Source organism: Acanthopagrus latus, chromosome 2, assembly GCF_904848185.1.
Source record: "Acanthopagrus latus isolate v.2019 chromosome 2, fAcaLat1.1, whole genome shotgun sequence".
Lineage (NCBI taxonomy): Eukaryota > Metazoa > Chordata > Actinopteri > Spariformes > Sparidae > Acanthopagrus > Acanthopagrus latus.
In genome coordinates, this window is record NC_051040.1 from 5,465,711 (window position 1) to 5,489,139 (window position 23,429).

General features: G+C 41.3%; 2 protein-coding genes across 3 annotated transcripts in view; both read right to left on the reverse strand.

Moving 5' to 3' along the window:
- gab2 (GRB2-associated binding protein 2) overlaps nt 1-14,123 on the reverse strand; it is a 34,904-nt gene extending 20,781 nt beyond the window's left edge. The window contains exon 1 of one of the 2 annotated variants that reach the window (XM_037081724.1): nt 13,695-14,123. In XM_037081724.1, coding sequence (XP_036937619.1) covers nt 13,695-13,766 — 72 coding nt within the window. In that variant the 5' untranslated portion in view covers nt 13,767-14,123. The remainder of the gene's footprint in view (nt 1-13,694) is intronic. The other variant, XM_037081717.1, reaches the window with a different exon arrangement.
- A 991-nt stretch (nt 14,124-15,114) lies between these two features.
- On the reverse strand, nt 15,115-19,839 carry nars2 (asparaginyl-tRNA synthetase 2, mitochondrial). The gene is made up of 14 exons (XM_037081737.1): nt 19,500-19,839; nt 18,499-18,608; nt 18,265-18,385; nt 17,873-18,013; nt 17,696-17,776; nt 17,497-17,591; nt 17,203-17,335; nt 16,770-16,868; nt 16,611-16,648; nt 16,437-16,503; nt 16,173-16,310; nt 15,938-16,035; nt 15,461-15,487; nt 15,115-15,353 (listed from the first exon to the last, which is right to left on the reverse strand). The coding sequence occupies exons 1-14, from the start codon at nt 19,653-19,655 to the stop codon at nt 15,209-15,211; spliced, it is 1,449 nt and encodes a 482-aa protein (XP_036937632.1). The 5' UTR covers nt 19,656-19,839; the 3' UTR covers nt 15,115-15,208.
- Nucleotides 19,840-23,429: the final 3,590 nt, after the last annotated feature.

The window sequence follows — 23,429 nt, forward strand, 5'->3', positions numbered from 1 at the left end:
GGCATACTGAATTTTCTTATGAGCTCAAATCAATGTTGGCTGTAATACGCCACTTGGTTTCAGTGTCCTGGTATTGTGTTGTGCATCCTGGCTGTCTGTCACACTGTCGGTTCCTACTGGAACACTGCAACACATCGAGGAGAGCTGTCTTCTGTGTCACACATGTGAATTTTCCACTGCAACAAGACAAAATGTCTGCTTATCCGGTGTTTTCTGGCTTCACAAAATTCAATCCCATCTGCAGACTGCTCAGTGGTCATTGCTGAGTGTGTGGCGCCGTATGGTGCCGCTCCTTTATTCCTTCTTTTGGTCATGCTAGTTGTCACTGCTAATGCTAAATACAGGGAGTTTCTGCCTCTTCAGCTGGGTTTTGTTAATGTTAAACTCCTCGGCCCAGTCATTTGTCTCTACTGTGTAAAAAACTAAATAAATAAATAAATTAACCATTTTTTTCTTGACATTGTGATAAGCTACCTCAAATAAAGCTTTATTGGGACAGCTGGAGTTTTATATAATTCAGCCCTGTGTACAAATTTTGATTGCAGTTGGAATTATTTATGTTTATGGAGTTTAAACATTATCGATCACTGTCATCTGTGGAGAGCTGTTTGAAACTTCCTCACGTTTCTCATCACACAATCAATCTAATAATTCAAAATGTTCTTAAAGATATAATATGTAACATGTCTGCATTAAAATGACTGAAAATGAAGAGACCTTTGTTAGATATATATATTCTTGAGTTACTTCATTATTGCCAGTGTTTAAAACAATGTTCAAACCCAAAGAAACTCACAAGATTGCAGAGACAACAACTCCATATTACATACTGTGTTTCACAGTAGCATCAATCATTAAATCTATAGCGTGTTTTATAAAAGTAGTACAACTTCCTCCACATTTGCACAGAATATCTTTATTTAAGGTAGCGGAACACTGCCTCTCCTATAATATGCTCAGCAATCATCGTCTTTTCTCGTGGATGACGTCACTGAGGTGTAATTCTAAAATGTTGGCTGTTCTGTTTATTTTTCCCCTGAGAAGCGAACACAGGTAAGAAGAGGCAGAAACATGTTTTCTTTCTCTCTTTCCAGGAAGTGCAGACTGTGATCTTATCTTCGATGTGTAGCTGAAGTAATCCTGAGGTGCCGGGGTATAAAGCTTTTTCATTTTATTTTCTGTCAGACTGATACACTGATAAAAGCTGCAGGCAGTACAACAGTAATGCTGTTGATAGTAGCGCTGCAGCGCTGTGTGCATCTTACCGTTGGCCACAGTCGCAGGAAGTGTGAACAAAAATGAGGTTTAATCAGCATGATCTGTTGAGTTGCGTAGTCGTGTGCAAAATATGTATTAGGTAATTTCTCAATAAGGGAGGCTCTGATGAATGTTCAGTAACACAGATTGCGCTGGTGAAGGGTGTGGGAAAGCAGTTTCAAAGTCAACAGTGTTACTAACCCAAGTTTCCTTTTAAGAATTCCGTGTATTCTGTCAAAGTGTGACCTTTATTTACCTTAAGCCATTAAGAACCAAAACCATTAGCAATGATATAATTATTACACTTTACGTGGAGAACAAACAGAGAGAGGTGAATACATTTTATTTCTTTTTCCTGGACCACAAAGCTCTTTGGTTCAGGGCCATTGCACCCGTCACAGAGAAATTGCTATAACTCTTGCAAGCCCCATTTAAATATTATTGCCTTTTCTGGAAAGAGAGAGCATCACTTAATTGAGACCTGGAGCGTTGCCCAGTTTCGAGAGGTCAGCACAACCCAGCTGGGTTATTCCTGGCATCCTTCAGCTGCGGCCAGCGTATTAACCCAAGACAGCAACAGCTCTCAACCACGAAGGAAATACAACTCATTTAGAGGCCTTATCAAACTAAAAATAGAATGAGTATTTTCCACAGGAAGAGCAGTTGCTGTCTAATTCAAGAACAAAATAATTTACAGCTTGGTCTGAGTGGCAGAGCCGAATAATGTTTCCCTCTGTCATTCACTTTCTGCTGAGCTCCTCACAGAAATCTTGCATGGAAAATGAAGAAAAACATCTTCGGTGCATTCAGTTTCAAATCCGCCTGTTCAACAACACAACTGGCAGAGCAGCTTTTCATCTCCCTCTCTCTCTCTCTTTCTCTCCCTCACACACTCTCTCAAATTTGAGCAAACTTCCCTGGCAAAGTAAATCATGGGGGAGGAGGACACAACAAAATGAGCTAACCCACCCACCGCCTGTCCTACAGAGCATGTCTAAGCTCATCGATCACTGTTGAAGCGCTGGGAAGTGAGGGCTGAAGCTGTAAAACTAGGCTGAACTCTCCCTACTCTTCAACTTTCCCCTCCCCCTCATGGCTTTGGTTTAAGCTGCATCACTGTTCGCAGAAAATAAAAAAGCGGCTCTGCTGAGACACATTGCCCTTGTTAACAACTGGACTGGACAGTCCACTGGACCAGTGAGAAAAGCTGCGAGCCAGGCCACTAATCACACCCTAAACTAACACAATATCAAAGAGTTACGCTGTGCAAAACACAACAAGCCACACGAGACGTGTTGTAACTCCCATGTACCGGCATTTCTTCTTCAGGTTCTTCTGTTCTTACTGCAGATGAGATCAAAGTCAAATAAAAGTCAAATCTGAGCAGTAAAAAGAACTGCACAACTGCACAGAGTACAGAAAAAAACAATACTTCTAATGAGAAACAGCAAAGACAGAACTCTGTGAAGATATCCTACGATTTTAGGTTAAACAACCCCTCTGTTTGGATTATAAAGGTCTCAGCTCTTAACTGTAAAAAAAGGGACTGCCTGCCAGCGCTCAAAGCTCTCCAAGAAGAAGAGCAGCCATCCGTAACTATGAACGCACAGCGTTTAGTCCCTTCAGTCTTATTCAACCATCCCATAAAGGCTTGATCTTACCTTGTTCCAACATAGTCTCTTTGTCCCATGCTGATGGCAGCCAGCTACAGATACTGAGAGACCACAGCACAAAGTACAACACGTCTGCATCTATTTTAGATGGCTGGGAAGGAAAACATCTAATAACAAAACCGCACATAACAATCTTTTGAGCAAGTTTACTTCCAAAAATAGGATCAAAACAAGTTTGTCTTGCCAATTCCTTTTGTTTCTTTGCGTGTTGATACATAGGCATGTTGTGCTCTATTTCTGGCAGATTGCAACACAATGATACTGTGGGAAAACAAACAAATTCATACAAACGCTCTCCATTCATAGAAATAAACGGGACACTATTGTCTCTGTGTTGATAGTTCTCCAAGGCTTTACGCCATGTTTCAGAAGATAAATAGACAGTGACAGTGACGGCAATCATTCTCTGTATTGGCACATATGTATAAACACCATAAAAACAAGCCCAGTCTCGTGTCTTTGAACTCATCACTCCGCTGTCCCAATAACACTGACTAATGAACTGAGATGGTTGTGGCCTAAACAATTATCTAAGGTGTGCCTCTCCCAGCAAAAGTGCAATACAGAGTGTGTGTACGTGTATGTGTGGTAGTAGTAGTAGTAGGCTGTGTCAACAGCCTGGCCTGATAAGCATCAGAACACATGTTTTTTAAATGTACATGAGCAAACATCTAATCTTAACACACGTGTTATCCCAGTTACAGGCTAGAATGGTCTTGTTTACCTCTCCTCCTATTATAGCAGGAGAGGAGGAGATGGCAGGTTGTTGTGTTTGGCCCTGCGTCCTCAGCTTTACCTGCTGCTGCAGTACACACACACTACACAGCTGCACAAACACCAGCACTGTGTAGCTGCAGCGGGCCTTGCTTGTGTACATTTTCTCATCTATTAGCAGCTTTTGTAAAGGTCATGTGTTGCAGCAGGGAGAGTTACCTCTTGCGACTCTGAATGCTTGGCTATAGTAGGACTGTACGCCTCAGGCAACATGTCTCCCATTTGATGTTGAACCTGAAAGCGAGTGCTAACACACACACACACACACACACACACATACACACACACACACACACACACACACACACACACACACACACACACACACACACACAAACACTGACAACAGCGTGATGAGACTGCATTAAAATGCACTGGCGCTGGGCCATTACTGCTCATAGTAAAAGGTGAGTTGAGAGAGATCCCATCAGTGTTCTCAGAGTGTTCCCACTGGTCGGCCTCTAAGGGCTGGGACAGCGCATGGGCAAAATGAAGAGGGGGAGGAAGAAGTGGTCGGGGGGATCTTTAGTATCCGATTTCAGCCAACAGGGACTCCCAGAAGTCAAGTATGAGCTTTCACATATCAAATATCAAAAAAAGATAAACGTTTTAATCTTTTTATCCTGTACTTTTAAAATTCAGAGGGGCACAATGCAGTTACAAAACAATTATTGATGCATCTTAGTGCATCAAAAGTTTTGACTTATTGATTTGTTTTTACTCACTATGTGACTACTTACTACTTTGAAAACATTGTGTATTAGTATTGATCCATAATTAAAATAGACAGATGAATTTACTTCCATTATCTTATTAGCTCGGCTATCCTCATCAAAACTGAAAAAAGTGACCGAGTTCAGAGCATGAAATCAACAACACGGTTATGTCTGTTGTGCCTCACTTTTGGTTCAGCTGTGAGAAACGTGCAGTCCACAATCATAATGTCAAGAATTGGGTTATTTATTTTTCCAGTCATTGATTTTTCTGCACTGAGACATAATCTTTCAAGAGAGACTCACAATGCAACAAAGCAGCTAACACACCCCTGCTCCTCAAAGCAAGGGATGGACAAAAGGAAAGGACTATTTCAGCAAAAGTTTTCAAATACTATGACTCATATTTGTATCTTGGCTTTTCCATTGAAAGCACCTTGTAACCTTGATTTGGAAGCTTATATAGTAAACTTTATCACTGATTATTCTGGCAGACTGTCAACTGCTCATATGTGCAGTTTTTAAATTTTACTTGTTCAATGCATTCACACCACATCTGTTTCATGTGGGAACAAAAGAAGAATGTTTAATACATCAGTGAGTTGATTTATTTCCCTTTCTGTAGCTGGATTTAAGCTAGAATTGTGTCTTTCCATAGGAAACCTTTCAACAGAGACCACTTTGCAATGCATGACATAAAAAAAGGTGGGACTAATACCCTATAATGGCCGTGATTGTGTGAGGGAATGCCTAAACACTTGTGATTCGGGTTAATGCGGTGATGGGGACAAAGCTGGATGGACTGTGGCAGACAATGACGACAGAGTCCTGATTATCTGGTCCTAATCAATAGTGGGTCACACGTCAGTCCACATTCCATGAACAGATGGGAGCGTCAGTGAGTGACACAATGCAGTACAATTGCATTCGAAGAACATCACTAATAGCACAAAGAAAAGTTTCATATGATGAACCTCTTTCTACTACCAAAAGGGCACGTGTGAGTAAATACTCTCAACAGCCATAGAAAATCCATTTTAGCCAGGTTTTTTAGGAATAAGTGTTATGTAAATCGAGAGTTCTGGCTCAGAGAATGAGGGAAAAAAAACTCTCTTTAAGAAAACAGGCCTCAAAGAAATGCATTATAAAATATAACACTACTAAATTGAGCTTTCCATGAGTCTGAAAGGAGACTGACCAGAGCATCTCAGGCAGATCAGGAAGAATTATGGTCATTTTTGTTTTGGATCTTCTGTAAAGTTGGTCAAATGTCACTTCCGTCACTTTGGTTCTAACCTTTCAATGTATTCGTCCTCCAATATGTCTAAGGCGTCTTCTCCGCACTTGACAGATCTGTATCTGTATTTACTGTAAGTGACACCATGTAACGGTGAGCCTTAAATAAACCACAAATGAACTAGAGAGAGCATGTCCTACAGTTTACACAGGGCTTTACACATCTCGACTCGACTGAGCGAGATGTTAAGCAGAACGCTCTCCCAGACAAAGTTTATAGCACGCATTTCTGGAGCCTTTCCAATAAATTCAGGTCACAAACAAAACAGGAGTCCGACAGTGTGCCAACAATGTGTGTCCATTTTGCACTTCCAGCAGCTCCAGCCCATTATCTGTCTGAGTGGTGAAGAGATCCAGATGCTCCTGGGTTGGACACGACTCTGTCCTTTCCGTGTACCCAGAGAAGTAAACATGAAAAGATGTTAAACAGAATTGCCGCAAGTATAAAACTACAGGCATGTAGGTCCAACGGATGCATTAGAGGACCGTTGCAATTTAAATCAAACTGCTCAGGTTTCCCCAACAGTCAAAACACTGGCCTTGGAAGGCCGGCAGCTGCGAGACATAACACATGCAGATAAGTCCCAAACAGGCCCATAAATTCTTGTGTGTTAATAAAGAAGGTGGGAGGTTAGCCATGGAGTGCTAAGACAGACAGGCTCCTCTTGAGGGTGGGAACACTTAACTCCTGATGTTTCCCTCATCTGTGCACATACACAAGCTCCTTTTAAAAGCAAGACATCAGCTTTGAAACCCGTTCAGTGCATGTAGAATAGAGCCTGATGTGATTCAGCGTTAGGAAACATGATTCCACGCACAACGCCACATGACTGTGACGGAAAGCTCCATCCTACAGGTGTGACAATGACAGAGAGGGATGCTGCATTTGGTACCTACAGTCCTCATTCAGCCACTTCACAGGAGCAATGATCTGTGAAATCTGCAGCACATCCTATGAAAAACAACCTCTCAAAAGCTCTCAGTAGATATAATGAGTCTCAATTTGCAGTTGAACACTTCCATCATTAGGAAAATGACTAATCTCTCACCGTGTCTCCACATCAGCAAAAGGCTGGGCTTATTTAGCGTGAGCCCGCCTTGACAGTTTGACTAACGGGGAGCATTATCTTTAATCAGAACTCTTTGTGTCACTTCCACTGCCTCTGCCATCTGCTGCGACTCATACGCGTCTGGTGTATGGAGGGCGTGCTGTGAGCATCTCCTGGTCTCTCTGACTGCAGCGCAGAAACATTTACCTCCAAGAGGAAGTCTGACCTCAGCAACTTAATCTGTCACGACATCACTCCGGCTAACATCACATGATGCAGCCTCCTCTCACCCAGCGGTGTGCATCATCACAGGCAGCCGACTGATGGTGCATTCAGGATGTTGCGTGTACAGTATGACGTCAGCAAAATATATTGGAAAACACATCATGTAGCCGGAGCGCACCGGCACACAAATGGTGCATACAGTGGTCGTCATTATTAACGTCTCAAATTGCCACCTGGATAATTTCACTTGATAATTAAATACAATTTTTGTGGCTATTTCTAATCAATCATCAATTACAGCATAAAATAAAATGAGAGACAAACAACCTTAAATTAAAGACAGGACCAAAATGTAAGATTTGAATGGTAAACCAGAAGACAAATAGCTTGTCAGATGGACTGTTATATGACATAAAACCTTTTTACAAAAGCTTTTTGGTCTTGTTATTCTTGTGAAACTATTTTAATACTGAACATAATGAACCGGACATTCACTTTGTCAGGTTTGCATTAATATCAATGGAGTCAGTGCTTGCTGTACTGTAGTAGTATAACAAGTCACCATAACAGTCTTTTACAAGAGCACTTGCCATGCTGTCATTTGTGTACATAAACACACACCAGTGCCTCCCACAATAAACACAATAAAATGGCCTAATAAACCAAATTAGGAGCTGTTCTGTCGAGCTGATCATTTACCTTTTATGTAAGAGACAATCTGATGTATTAAAAAGATTACTGGTACTAGAATATGCCATCCAGATTACTGAATGTCTGGTGCCTCTACTGTCTGCGTCTTGAGAGAGTGAACCTCCAAGATGCCAACCAGCCGGTGCAGTGTGTCGTCTGAAAATCTTGGAATCACACAGGACCCTGGACAAAATAGACACAACACTCAGGAGTTTATTCTTATCTGAACCTCAGCTGTAGGAAATTTCAGTTCCTGAACTGCTCTGACTCATCGCTGTCTGGATCATAAGATGACAGAAAAAAGTATCTCTGAGGTCGGCAACGTAACAGGTACACAGAACTTGAGTATTAAAGTATCAATCCAGAGATGCAACTCACATTCACGTCTGCTTGGCTACTTGAACTGTGGTTTTACAATTGTGTGAGAAAATGATTTATATATAGAAAATAAAACACTTCCCACTGCATCACTGTTTCCTAAACCAAATGAATGATCTCTACATGGGCGTGCCTGTAGCTGTTTTCATTTTGACTACAACCACCTGTACCACAACCTCAGCCAAACGGCACATTGCTTACACATTTCCAACTCCTACAAACTACCACAGCATGACAAAGACTTTCACATGAAACAGAAGGACGACACGTCACACCACTCCAATCTTAGCATATTTACAGCTGTTTGTGGTACAATTCTATTTAATGCAGCTGCCTTCATACTCCCACTTCAGTTAGGAATAACATGGCTAAGGGTTCTGAGAAAGTTCAAATAGTGAGGGCCATTTTTAAAGTGTATAAAACATATTTTCAAGGGATGCACACTTCTTAAATCTCGGCTGATATCCCACATTTTTGGGGAAAGTCGGGTCAATGTGATTTAATCGCAGTTCTTCTCTGTGTCATCACCAGGAATCACCTGGCCCCACATCTCTGTTCTTCAAGCTGTTTTTCAACATTTGAGTCTATGAAAGTGTACCTGGATTTTTTTTTTTTTACTGTCACACTAATGTCTCAAGTAAACAGATCAAGTCTTATCAATTATTAAAAGAGAAAATCAGTTTGCCTCATAGCTGACCTGAACTGCACATGAAACTGTATTTGAGCTTAACCCATTAAAAAGGCCAATTATTGTCTCATTAGAACTGGAAAATGAACAATGTAAATGTTATTAGAACTCTTATGTATCTTTATATCACAATCATATATTTCAAGCCTCCAATATATATGTGTTATTCTGGTGAAATGATTTTTACCAAATGAAATACATTTCCCTAACCATACCATTACATATACTATACTGACTTCAACTACGGCTCACAATTTATGTCCCAACAAGATTATTTCAGCTTTTATCAAAGTCCTACCTCACAGAACACGTTATGATATTTCCAGGAATAAACAGCCACCACCTGCTGAAACACAAGTATAAATATCACTACCTACAAGTATGCTGTTCCGAGGGAATGACACACTCTGCTTCCTATTTCAAGACAGCGTATTTAATATCTTTAATCATTCTGTTGGTTATTACAACCCACAAAATACAACATCTGAGTAAGAGTCCAGTGTTGTAGTAATCTGCAGAGTTAAGAGTACATTCACAAATTAAAAGTATGTTTATTAATTGCATTTCTACGTTAGCTAAAATATGTTGTTTGGGAATGGGTAAAAGTGAACACTTGTCATCTCTGGCTGGGCACCGTGGTGATCTTGTTATTGTATTAGTGAAATAACCTTCCGATACCTAAAATGACTCCAGCGAAGTAAGCGGCCATGTGACACGCTGTCTGAAGTAAGTTAAACAGTTTCCTGTCCCTCACCATCCACTATCATGCTGCATCTAAACTGAACCAAACGGACCTGCTCGGGGGGCATCAGAGAAGCCCTCAGGTGTGAGCAACTGTTTCCAGTGCAAAGAATCACATTACAACTGCAAAGCCCATTTCAGAAAGTCAATCTAATGACAGTTATACGACACAGAAGCTATTAAGAGCTAGTAGCATGATTCAAGGATATCATTTTGTGTTTGTTTTTGTTTATGGTCTCATTAGTACAATGTTTCCTTGAAGTAGCAGCAGAGGGGTCTAAAATAAAAATGGATTAATCCCAGAAATCCCTGTTATTGCAATCTGAGACATTATTTTTAGGATTATTTTTAGCTCCATTAAATGAAACCGTCAGTGCCGTGATAGTGTCCTTTCTGAGGGTTCAGCAAACAAGTAAAAACATTTTCACTGCTCTCCCGAATCACGAGAGAAAAATCAATCGGATCTCATTTCCTTCAGACCAGCAGTATTTTAAGCTCAGCTGATATAGTCTTGATAGATGGAAATACATTTATATACTCACAGACCAATTTAATCTTTTTCCCTGTCATGGGACCTCTGTCACAACATTTCCTGTAGGTACCATCTAAAGGAAGTCTGGCGACTGCTATTGGTGCAATAATTAAGTCTTGGACAGAAAACACACAGGCTAAACCAGAGTTCATGGCAAAGGACAGGATATTATGACAAAGGTTCAAACAAGGCCAGCATGGCAAGAGTGGATGAAAGGATGCACTCGGGTTGCCGGAGAAAAAGGCGAGAAAGTTTAATTCTATCAAGTTCATGCATTCATTTCTCATGAATGTCGATTGAGTGTACTTGTACTCTACAATGCGCTGCTGAAAAGGATACATAGCTTGTCTACACAAAACGTATCACATATTTTTGATTGATAGTTAAGATTACGACAACCGTCAAATGTTTTCCTGTTTCCAGCATCTTGAAAGATGAAGATTCCAGCCGTATGCCAATCGCGAGGATCCCTTTAAGCGAACATATCTAACCCACGATAAACTTATCTGACTTTGATACTGCAGTCACATAAAGCCACCCCAGTTTTGTAGCTTCTGGGGGGAAAAAAGGCCCGTTCGAGGGCCCACAGATAAAGTGGAACAAGGAAAATGTCTGTGTGAGCGTTGGGTGTCTGTCAAAGCAGGAACTGGGAGGCGTTCTCTGTTGACCTCTGAGGGCAAGGACTTCCCAAAGCCCCTCTGCAAAACAACAGCAGACCCGGCAGCTGACAGTGGGACACAAGCGGCTGCTGCTGCTCCACTGCGAGGCCTGCCTTGAAAACTCACTGACTCCCCCCACCTCTCTTCCTCTCTCTTCTCATGTACCATCCACAAGGGCAAGACGCTATAAAGCCCCGAGAAGCTGGCAAGCCGGAGGAAAGCAGAAGCAGCTATCACCTTGCCGATACGATCTGTCTGGAATGTGGCAATGCTTTACTGTATGTGAACAGACACGTCTGTGATGTCAGATACAACAACGGGCAGACTGGGAGGGTTTTGCCAACAGCACCTTGATCACTACCTGGGAACAGGAGTTAAATTGTTGACACTGTGACACATCCCATGCATGATTGATGTTGTTCATGCAAATAGGCCACAGCTCATACGTGCATGATTCGTTTTGATGACGTCTTATATTACGCATATGTCAACATTGTGCTTCACGAAGACACGTCCAGGAAAAACCAGGATAAGGAAGAGGCGGAAACAAACTAAAGGTGTCAAGGAAGAAGAGCTGTGTCAACAAATGTATTTCAACAGAATATTGATTTGATATGTGATGAGTTGGCTTAGCAGCAGCTTCTAATAAAAGGTTGTTTTGTGCTAATGTAGCAGACATGATGAAGCATATTGTCTGACCACTGACTGAGCAACATAACCTCAACATAACTATGCAAGAGGCTCTGGGCAAGTGCTGGATTAGTCAGTTGTTTTCATGTTCCTTCTGCTTATCCTGGACATTGTTCAACAAAAGCAACCAGGCCACTCCCCCCCCCGAAACCACTGCCCACCTCTGGAGCCTCAGTCGGCCCCCGAGAAGAGATAACTACAACCGAGTGATTCATTTAGCGGCTCTGAGACATCAGAGCGCGACTGTTTTCCTTGTGGAGATGCAGCGGCGCGTGTGAAAAGTGACTACACTCGGTCACATGTTGGAGAGGGGGGCAACACAGAAAGTTTATGCTCATCATGTGTTTGCACAGCGAAGGAGCTGTTGTAGGGAGAGTGAGTCACTGCAGAGAGTTAATCACATTTGTAAACAATTAGCAAGCATTTAACCAGGACTAGTTATCCCACTTACTGGGAAAACATGTTGCCTCACGTCCTATCCACTGTTTAAATCCAGGCTTCAACTGCCACCAGTGTTTTTGCTCCCCTTTTTTGCATACAATTTGCATGGTGGTAGTACCAGTTTCTGCTCTACTCCTAACCCTGCACTGGATTCTACGCTGCATTCTGACATGCATAGCCGTGTGCTACATTTTCAGAAACCATCTGTGGAAGGTCGCCGAGTCTGAACACAGTGACCAATCATTCCAGCGACTCACCACTGATTAACAAACTCAGGCCTCGTCTGGCTCAGGGAGGACTCTGTGGTGGAAACAGGTGGAATATTGACAGGGAAGGTGTCTTTATGGATAAAAAAACAAAAAAAAAACAAAAAACACTTTCCCATTGTTGCAAGTGATCTCCTAAAGGAGGAATGACAGTAGGATCTGTTGTAGTGTCAGTTACAGCTCCGAGACAATACATTCCTTACACCTCCTCAATTCATTCCAATATAATGACGATCAAACTTGCCACCTTGTTCCTTGAGAAACACTACACACCTTCAGGCTGGAATGTGTGTGTGTGTGAGAGTATGTGAAAGTGGTATCTGAAAATATCCCTCTGCGTTTGGACGTCAACTATGTCAGATGACAGCAATACTGGTGAGTAAATGGCCCCGATTGTCCATAGCCTTGACTTTAAGTGGAAGGAATTTCAGATGGACAGATTATCGCAAAGTCTGCCTGTTCTGGACACTCCATCTCATGACACTGTTTTCTGGCTGAAACTGTGCGTGTGTGTGTGTGTGCGTGTGTGTGTGTGTGTGAGAGAGCAGTTGTTTATAGGTTACTGCTCAGGGTGAGAAGCAGGGTGAGAAGGGCTGAGAGGCTGTTCCCTGCACTTTTGCCTGAGGAAGGCCATTCTGCTAGCTTCTTTCTGCCTTTGCGAGGGTTTTTTTTTTCTTTTTTCTCCTATTGTTTATACAGAACTGCTACGAACCGAGCAAGTTTTTTCCTCTGCACCGTCGCAGCTGCCGTTCCATACTGACCACGGTGGTCTCTGTGTAAACATTAGCCAGCTTTAAGTGGAAGACAATGAGGAAATGACAGGACAGGAGAAGGGGGAGGTGGGGAGGGGGGGCAATTCAAGACATTCAAGGATGGATTTCCAGATGAAACAGTGAGATGACATCATGGCAAAGTTAGCTAGTAGGAACATGGAGAGGCCTGGTAATGCAACACCATACATAAACAGCGGACAGCTGTATTTATAGGAGATTGTCTCATGGTTCTATCTGCCTCCATAAATCCCATTATCTGATTTGCAGCCATTCCCTGCCCAGCGCCCAGCAAGAGGCTAACAGCAGGCTTTGGCTTACAAAGCCTTATCAAGGCACCCTAATGCTGTGGAGTTATCACCATTGTTGTGACATTAGTCGGCTCGGCCAAGATGAGAACTGGTCACATCACTGCTTGATGAGACATTACCTCATCATGATCGGATAAAGCCTGCTGGCAGTTTGTGTTTGTGTCTCAGAGCTGCTTAGTTCAAATTATAGACAGCTGTCGGCTCTCACAGAGGCTTACCTCCACGCTGTCATAGGACCCCATTACATTACATTACATTACATTAAAAACCTGACAACTGCATTTCCATATGAAACACTGGTTCCTCTCCTCTGATGGACTGAGACTGGAGGATAACATGTGGTGCCTGCTGTGGGGCAGAGAGAGGAGACAGGTCCAGATGGTGGAGGGATGCACCTGCTACCACTGGACTTTAAATGTCTTCACTTTGACACCACTTTTTTTTTTATTTTAAGTGGCAGCACAGAAACCACACACAGAACTCCTGCACCAGTCCAACTCTTAAAACACAGAGAAACTCATCGAAAGTGTGATTTACTTACATATCTCCTCAGTTTTTTCTCGGGTGGTGACTTTCTCAGCCAGCCCTGGAAGAGGATCTCTCCGCCGCTCATGTTCGTCGCTGTCTTCTGTCTGTTGTCGCTCTACAAACGCCCGTCTGTCACTTAGTACATGACGGCTGGCCCGTTCAAAGTGCTGTCGGCGTTTGGCTCCCACTGGTGCAGTCCGCTCCCCCCATTTGATAAAAAAAAAGAAGAAAAAAAATCACAGTAGTGCTGGTCGGTGATGTTGCCGGTCGCTCCTGGTGGTACCGTGCGCAACGACCGGCGCAAAACCCCGGTTGGGGCTGGGCGAAGAAGAAGAGAGAAAAAAAGGCGCAACTCGACTCGTGGAGAATTACGCACGAAGCTGACGAGGAGTCGCGGGGAAACTCAACTGATGCAGGGAGAGGAAGTACCGTAGGGTGTCTGCAGTTTGTTTTCCCAACTCATACCACGCCCACCGAGCAGAGAGAGAGAGAGACACAGAGAGAGGGAGAGAGAGAGAGGGAGAGAGGGAGAGAGGGATGGGCTGCGCTGCTGGGATGAACAGGATGGGAGAGCAGATCGCCACAAAAGTCGCTCCAACATTCCCAAACGCGTTTAAATCGTGGAGGAATCGATCGATGCAGACAGTGTTAGACACAGCTCGCAGAAAACAGACCAACGAAGTGAGTTTGTTTTAGTTTTAAGAAAAGAAACGCATCCGATTTCACTTTTTATTATAAAAATGATATATTTGTGATCAATCATAAGAAATGTTTAAAAATATGTATATTTTCTGCGCTTTGGAAAAAAAAAAGAAATAAAGTAAATAGGTAACAAAATCAAAAAGAAAAAAGCAGTCAACAGCTGCAGGGTAAAAGATTCACATTTTGTCGATTGGTCGGAAGAGGGAAAACGCACCATCTTGTGGAGAGTTTGAATACTTGACACTTGACATACTTTTATTTTTTATGTGAAAGTGGGTCGAGAAAAGGAGACATAACTTGATGTAACTAGTCACTTTGTTGAGAAGATATAAATCATACTGTCGTGATTGGAAAGTCGTGAACAACTGATGACAAATACAAATTATGTTAAACTGATTCTCAAAAATATATTGCCTTACTAAAGTACAACACTAGCAGGGTACTGTATGTGTACTGCTACTAACTTTTGTTTGTGTGTTTCTTGTGTAGTTTCTTTCGTATTCTACATTTAATTATTCTCTCTAAAGTTTCTCTATTTATCTGTATTTATTCCGTCCCTGGGCACCCTGAATTTCCCCTGTTGGGATCAATGAAAGATTATTATCTCTTCTTACATTAAATTCCACATTGTCAAAAATAACAGATCTCTCAAACATCCCTGATAAAAAAACATTTGAGAAAGGAACCAATGATATTTTAAAGGCAAATATACCACCAGCAAAAACAGAAAACAATATTTAATGTAGCATTTATTCAGTGTTTGAATAACAACAAAAACAGACTTCACTGACTCAAAAAAAAATATCTCCTAGGCACGCAACTGTTTTATAGAAGACATGAATGGGAAAACCTGGGGAAAGGAATCACATCTTTTATGCTGTCAACACCAAGAATGCACTGCAAATATCGCTCAAATCCCAGACCGAAGCCGCCATGAGGGACGGAGCCAAAACGCCTCAGATCCAGATACCTGCGAAATAAATAAATAAAAATGTCATTACAAATCTGTTGATGTTTGAGGATGTTTTATTTTTAAGTATCAGCTCTGTAATTAAATATGTTTTTTTTTTTATTTACCAGCTGTAAGTGTCTTCTAATCCAACCCTGGAAAAGAATGATGATAATTGGTCTTAAAGCAGTAGATAAATTCAGCACATTGAGCTGCAAAAACTGAAACCGCATTTAATTTCCTCAGTTATAATACCATTTTTGTTTGGATTTGATATGCATCCTGTGGTTTTTCTACCACTGAATATGTGTGGTGAATCATGGGGAAGTTATTTTGTGTTCTTACAGCCAAAATCTCTGACTCTGCAAATTGCTGCCCTTGGAGACGGCAAGTGTACAGAAAATATATCCAAATTTGAATTTATAGAAAACTTATTTTTATTCAAAGCAGCCACTGCAGCACTAAAAAAGCTCCAGCTATCCCAGAATGACACTACTGGGATTATGCTGGATTTTAAGGAACGAAAATACAAAATAATTTAAAGCCATTAAGCAGATATGACAACCCTCTGGGCCTTCTGATACCCCTGGAGTAAGTGTTCTTACTCTTCTAGCCGAGCCCTCAGCAAATCCAGCCTCTCCTCTCTCAGCGAGCCCCCACAGAGCTCTCCAACTCCTGGCACGAGAAGGTCCACTGCAGCTGCCTGCACACAAGCGACAGTCGCAGTCAGCTCGGATATGCAAATCGCTGCGATAACCCAACTGACACCACAGGGAAGGAACTGAGTGGTTAAATGATTGATCTGCTCAGCATTTTTAACAGTGTTAAACTGCGTCTTACTGTATGCTCCGGATGGTCCTTGTTGTCTCTTGCATAAAAAGGCTTGAGGTCATAAGGATAATCAGTGACAAAGACTGGAATGTTGCCGCAATGTTTCACCAGGTACTTCTCATGTTCTGTCTGAAGGTCGCATCCCCACTGCGAGACAGAAGAGCTGAAGTTAGTACAGAGCTCTGTGGAATAACAGAGGTTGTGAAAAATATACAGTAACATTAGATATCAAGTCTGTTCTATGAAGAATAAAATAAAACCATCGCCACTTACGTGTGTTGGGAATGCAAATTTCTGAGAGCTGCGGTTGAGGATGTCTATCGCCTCACTGTAGGTAATCCTAAAAGTAGACCGAGACAGTATTATTCATTCAAGGCCTTCATCATTTGGCTTTAATCTTGAGCTGATTACATTTTACATGCCATGTTTAGCAAAGTAGAGACTTACACGGGGAATCTCTTCTTCAGCATAAAATCTACAGTGTTCTTATGGATGCAACAGGGAAGACATGTAAGTTGAGATAATAATGAAGTCAGATGCAGTCGTGGCTGGTTGGCATAAGGAGCCATATTATGTTCCAAAGTTACAGCGTCCTACAGGACTCACCCTGTGTCCAGGAGTCACATGCTTGTGAAACAAATCCACATCCTCGGCACAGTGAGCCAGGACATGCTCCGTGGCGGATCTGAACATGTCCTCCATGACCTACAGAGCGGGGCGAGGTTTAATAATTAAAGCTTTTCTGGATGACTGTGGACAAGGGCAACTTTAAAAGTCACACAAGGGTTGTGTAAAACTTGAACCCACAGTGCAGGAACCCACGATGTTGAAAGAATAAGTCAGTCTGTGATGACTGCTCTATATCAAACAGCTTTAATATTCTTCAGTCTCTCCTTCTCTGGACAAAGAAATCAGTCTATTTCTTGCACAAAACTATGCAGACTGACAAGCGGGTTGACAGGGTGACATTATAACTGATGTGCTACTTTGATCAATGTCACAGAGCTTTGCTGTTTTAGGGGACAACGGAATAGGGTACCTTGGTGAGATCCTCTAAGGACTCTGTGAAGGAGACCTCGGCCTCCACCATGTAAAACTCAGCCAGGTGGCGTCTGCTTTGGGAGTTCTCTGCCCGAAAAGTAGGCCCAAATGTGTAGACCCTGGAGAAGGCCCTGGAGGAGTGTGAGTGACAAGACATAATTAGAAGTGTACTTCAGTGTATGTGTCTGTCTCTTAGTCTCTGAGGCAGAACTTACAAGTCGGATATGTGAATTAAAAAAAATTTAAAAAATGTGCGTATGATCAGAAGATAAATTCATGTATTTTATCTCACCCTGACATCACTTCCAGATGAAGCTGACCAGACACAGTCAGGAAGGCCGGTACAGAGAAAAAGTTCTCATTTTCTTCTCTCTCTGAGCTTGATGGCTGTGTGCAAGTACAAAGTTTTGAGGCTTCAGTGACTGTCATCCTTTTGTTTACATATATGTAAACCATCGCGTTAAGAATATCTGTTGACACATCGTACCCACCTCAACTTGAAAGAGCTCCCCGGCTCCTTCGCAGTCATTTGAGGTGATGACTGGAGTGTGAATCTGCACAAAACCATTTTCCTTGAGTTGGAAAAAAAAAAAAGAAAAGAAAACACATAATAAACATAAAAAGCATACACTTCATTCTGTTAGAACATCTTTTACTGATGTTCTCACCTTGAAATATGAGTGAATTGCCGTGGTGGCCTCACTTCGTACTCTCAGCAGGGAGCTGAAGGCGTTTGTCCTACAGCGGAGATGAGGAAACCGGCGTATATACTCAAGGCTGTGTCTCTCTTTGATTTTAAAGGGAAAATCCTGAGATTAAAAAAAGAAAGCTCATAAGAGCAACATGAAAATAAAAAAACAAAAGAAAAGCAGCAGTAAAGTGAAGTCCAGCCACCAGAACTACTACAGGCAGCTGTCATCATAAATGCAGCATGTGAAAATGAAGGTGGTGCAACTGTAAGGTGAATAACAGTGCAGGAATGAGATGAGGTGTAATTTCAAACCTGCACAGTGACTCAGTAAAATGTGTGTGGGATGCTTGAGGAGACTATTGTCCTTACCACAGGGTTACATTCTCCAACTATGTGGATTTGATCTGCTTCTAGTTCAACTGGCTGATGTTGATGTGGACTTTTCTTAAGCACACCTGTGACTTCAACAGCACTGCCGAATGTGAGCGACCTTAAATTGAGAAAAATGTAAAAGACAGAGTATTTTACACACGACCACTTACTCTTACTTTAGGAATGAGGAATGTGAGGGATTATCTACAGGGATAAAACAGAAGTGCTCACGGATCATTCAGCTCTGGACTGGCGACAACCTGCAATGACTGCAAAGAGCTGCCATCATTCAGGTGGAGAAAGAGATTTGCCTTCTGAGATCTAACAGAGCGAACCCATCCCTGCAACAGAGAATCAAACTACAATTAGATGTTCCTTCTCGTAATAAATATAGAAATATCTTCTTTTTGTTTGCATGGTCATTTAAGAATTTCACTCGGCATTTTTTCCCAATAAAATGTCAGCTAAATGTAAAGACCTGGAAAGTAAAGTGTGAAAATTAGATCGCTGTCAAAGTTCAGGGTGCAAAATGTGCTGTGATTCAAATAAAACATCTATTTGATAATAGTTTAGTTTAGTAATAGACAGAAAAGTACATGTTCAGTTATGTGTAGCCCCAGCAATGTAGTAAAAAGGACCCAAAAGTCACACCTGAGTAAGAGTAAAGAGATATTGTGTTAAATTATTACTTTGATGAAAGTGAAAATCACCCAAATGAACTTGATATCAAACTTACTTAAGAAAAACTACAAGAAAAAATTCAATTATACATATACACTGCTGATAATTAGTTAAGGATATTGGGATATGGGTGGATACATGCGTGTGCATGGATATGCAATATTTTTGTGGAAAAAAAAAAATTCACAAAACACATAATAAAAATTCAGATATGTCACAGAGTAAAAAGCCAAGTAACACCAATTCTGAGTAGTGTATTTACGTGTATGCCGCCCATATTCAGTATGTTTATAATCATTGGAATCAGAAATAAATTATTATTGGTTTAGCATTAAATGCTAAAATTATCCAGGCTAATGTAACGCTAAGCTTTGGCTGTTTGCAGCAATAATTTGAGGTAATATATTTCTGTGAATTGAGTGTGCAACATCTGATGATAACCGCCGTGTGTGTGCTATAATAAGTAGCACGTTACTGAAGGACTGATGTTAGCATAAATTAGCAACGACTACCAGAAAACATCAAACCATTCAAGGAGGCGATAACGTCACCTGCACTTTGACACTGGCTCCCAGTTCAGCTCCAGAAAATGCCTGTGATACTCTGAGTTTAGTTGGCGTCCTCCTACAATAATGTCGAATACTGAACAACACTCCTCGACAAAGTGAAGGTGTAACAGAGAACATTGTAGCTGCAGCCCGGAACATCGTAACTAAAGCAGCACTTTGTCACACGAAACCCGCTAAAAACACTCCATGTGGCGACAGCTAAAAGAGACTAACAACGACATATTCCATTAAATTCACTGTCTTTTAACATTTCGCTTTGACTTTCACGTTTCTACTTGTCTGACAGCAACGCTTCCTGTTTGGGTCTTTCGTCAGACGCACAATTGAGTCACGTGGATTAGGATAAACCAATCAGATGTCGGTATGTCACAGCAGTGCTTTTATTGCTCTAGGGAGTTGTAGTTTTTTTTTTCCTCAGGAGAGCCTGGAGCCCTTTATAGAGAGAAGTCAGAAGTTTAGGATTACAGTTTCTATTGCAGTTATTTATGTGGGTAATTTATGACATTTGGTTTTATTGCAGAAACTACTGATACTGAAGCCTGAATACTATTTTAAACAAAATTCAGAATTTCAGGACTGCAGTGTCATTATTATCATTTCATTTATTATCTTATACTACAACATCTTATTCAAAAAATAAAGAATTGTGAAATTATCAAAAGAAGGAGCAATTATGAAAACAGTGTTACCACTTATAAGAACTAGAAGCAAATCATTTAAATTTGTTTCCAAAAGCTGAAACACATGCGGTATATGCAGTTTTTAGTAGTTTACTCATTTCTGATTTTATGTTTTGACTGGTTACATGATGTGACATGTGGGGGAAAAACCACAACAATGACTTCTTAAAAATAAAATTCTGTTCTCTACTCTAATAGAAGCATTTGGTCTCTTAATATCCCAGTCACTGTCTATCAGCTCTAAGTGTAAAGTGTTGAATTTAGGCCACCAACCAAGGTCATTTTCTACATAGGAGGAAAAGTTGAAAATGTATTTCCACTCTAAAATGTAACACATACGGAGTGATTCAATAGTGTAATGAAGCAAGCAGAACAGCTATCACGACCACATGGAAATCCTCTTTAATCTTGTATGATGTATCTGCCGTCAGAGTGAGGTCCATTTGTGCATAAACCTCGTTAATCCTATACCCACTACGACACTGGGTCTATTCCCACCATTTGCTGCCGGAGTAAATCAGATCATGCCAGCAATGTAATAAGATGCCATAGACAATTATTCACCTGGTCTCGCCTGTCAGCTCTGGAGCCCCTGGTCTGGGTCTGCCAGCATACACAGAGCTGGGTGTCTCAACCTCGGGCTGCTTCTGACACATCATCATTAAACCTAACATGATGCATTTGAAAAGTCAGCAGGGTCATTGATATTAATTATCCCCAGCATGGATGGAGCAATTATGCACGTGGTCTCATCTTAATGGGGAGCAGAACGATTCCATTTTCCGAATCATTGACAGAGAGTGCAAAATATATTGGGGAAATTTGTAAAGGTCGAGTTTCTGTGTCTTCAGAGAAAAGTTGAAACGTGTTTTCTATCAAAACAGTGGAAGACACCAATCAGGAGAAGCCTATCTCTAAGATGCTTCTAGGAAAAAACAAAAATAATACACATTTCTTTTTTGGAAATCAAGATTAATTGTATGAATAATTGGAGTAATAGTCTGCAGGGATCTGTTTTCCCCTCCATATGGTCATGGGCAATATCTTTCTCTACCACAAGGTAGTGCTGTAGCTCTATGACACTTTCCACTCCTCCCTCCAAATCCCCACCTAATGCAGATTTATTCATTTACCCCTGAGTTACCTCGAATATATTATTCATTTGCAGCTCCAAGGTCTACCGGAATGGAAACAAGCCGGCATTGTGATGTTCTCTTTGCAGTTCTATCAACAATAATGCAAAGGACCTGCTGGCTTTCATTGGCAGCAGATAGTCCTGCCCAACAGTGAATTCAGGTTGCATCCAGGAACTGTTTTCTACGCATCAATAGGAACAGCACAGTTGAGGTACCCCCCGCGTGTCGCTATAACTTGATTTGTAATCTCCCCCCCCACACACACACACACCTTTTCTTGCAGGCTTGAAACAGTCTCTGACTACTTGCACATGGGAGTGACGGCGTGTCGCATATATTTATATTTCCACAGACACACATCTTCCCACACAAACCACGAGGCAATCTATGCATGAAACAAGTTGAAAACAGTCTGCTCTGCTGTCTGTATAAGATTGTGGCTCAGCTAAGAAAAACACCCCAAAGTAAAGTGTTATCCTGTTTACACTCCCCATATAATAAATCAAGAGGAGAAGTCAAATGGTAGCCCTAATGGGAGATACATAGCTCTCCGTTCCCGCAGCCTCTACAGGTAGAGGAGTTGTTTGGCAGTGGCCTGACAACCTTATTTGGGCTTAACAACTTGTTAAAATCAATACACGATTAGTCAGCAAAACAAAGGATTTTGCTGTAAAAGCTTGGATCTCAGGAGGATCACTGAACTCAGAGGGCAACTGCATCCTCTGCTCTCCGCAGGTACTGCCTGTCCAACAACTGCAGCATATATCGACAGCATCTTCTGCCCGTTCCACAAGCCTTCATCAGCTCCTCCAAATATTCTGCATTCTCAAATGGAAGGGTGCATTGATTTTATGTAACATGGCTCGTTAAGTGCTGATTAGACCATTATAGTGATGTGATTTCAGGGAATGGGTTCGGGTGACAGGCGGCCAAACACAAATCAAAAGGAACTAACAACCCTTACTGAGAGAAATTTGGACTGCTGCACCGCTTTCACCTACAATCCTCCAGTTACGAGCAGAATTCTGTGTGTGACTGTTTACACCTAATTGAGCAGCTTCAGAAGTCAGCAGTTCAAAGAAAATAGCCATTAACAGTGCTCAAGATGCACTGTTTTGGAAGTAATGATGTTCAGTCATAACAGGGTAATCAGTTCTATACAATCAAATCTGTGATGGAGCTGCAATGATCATTTGGTTAATTTAAATATCAACAGAAATATAATAGTTAACAATTTTCTTAATTGATTGTTTCAGTAATTCATAAAGCGAAAATACCAAACAGTTGCTGCTTCCCAAATCTATGTTGGGGAGCCAAAACTAGCAATTATCACATTATGCTCTGTGGATTTTATAATTAGCATGCTAGGCGCTCAATTCATTGATTAATTGTAAAACTAATGGATGACTTAATCAATAATGAAAATAATGCAACATTTATTAGTGCAGTGAAACAAAGGGACGCCATAAAACTGCAAAAATCATCAATCAAAAAGGAAAAGAGGACTGCTCGACAACAGGTTTGATGTTACCTCTCCTAGATCAGACAAAAACATGTTGATTTTTTTCTTGTCCTCAAACGTTTGAGCCTCACTGTGTAAAATTATATATGTGCAGAGTTTGACTCTGAAAGACTGTTTTCACTTTCACTGCTGAAAGTGTAAATTTTTGCTGAAAATTTGATTTTAAGAGCAAACAGTCCAGTTGCCAGGAAAAAATGTTGCCAGTTCTGCAAACTGATTTGTTCACATTTGTCATGGGCTGTTTTTCAAGTATAGATCTTAGGACAAATTCCAGATCTCTGGTTGTGGTGACCAGAACAAGTCTTTTAAGCCAAAACTTGATCTTTTCCCAGCCCTAACCAAGAGGTTTCTGAGCTGAGCTAACAAGATCATAAACTTACACCCTGAAAATTGAACTTAAGGACACACAAAGAAACAGTAGCAAAATAAAGATACATAAAATTTCAACGTGTCGGTGGCTTGTAGAAACACACACATTGCCAAATTGTATTTTGACCATTGGGTGGCAGTGAGAAGATAAATCCTGATCTGATCCTGTTCAGTTGCTACCGCTTTTATGTTATTTCTTGGCTCA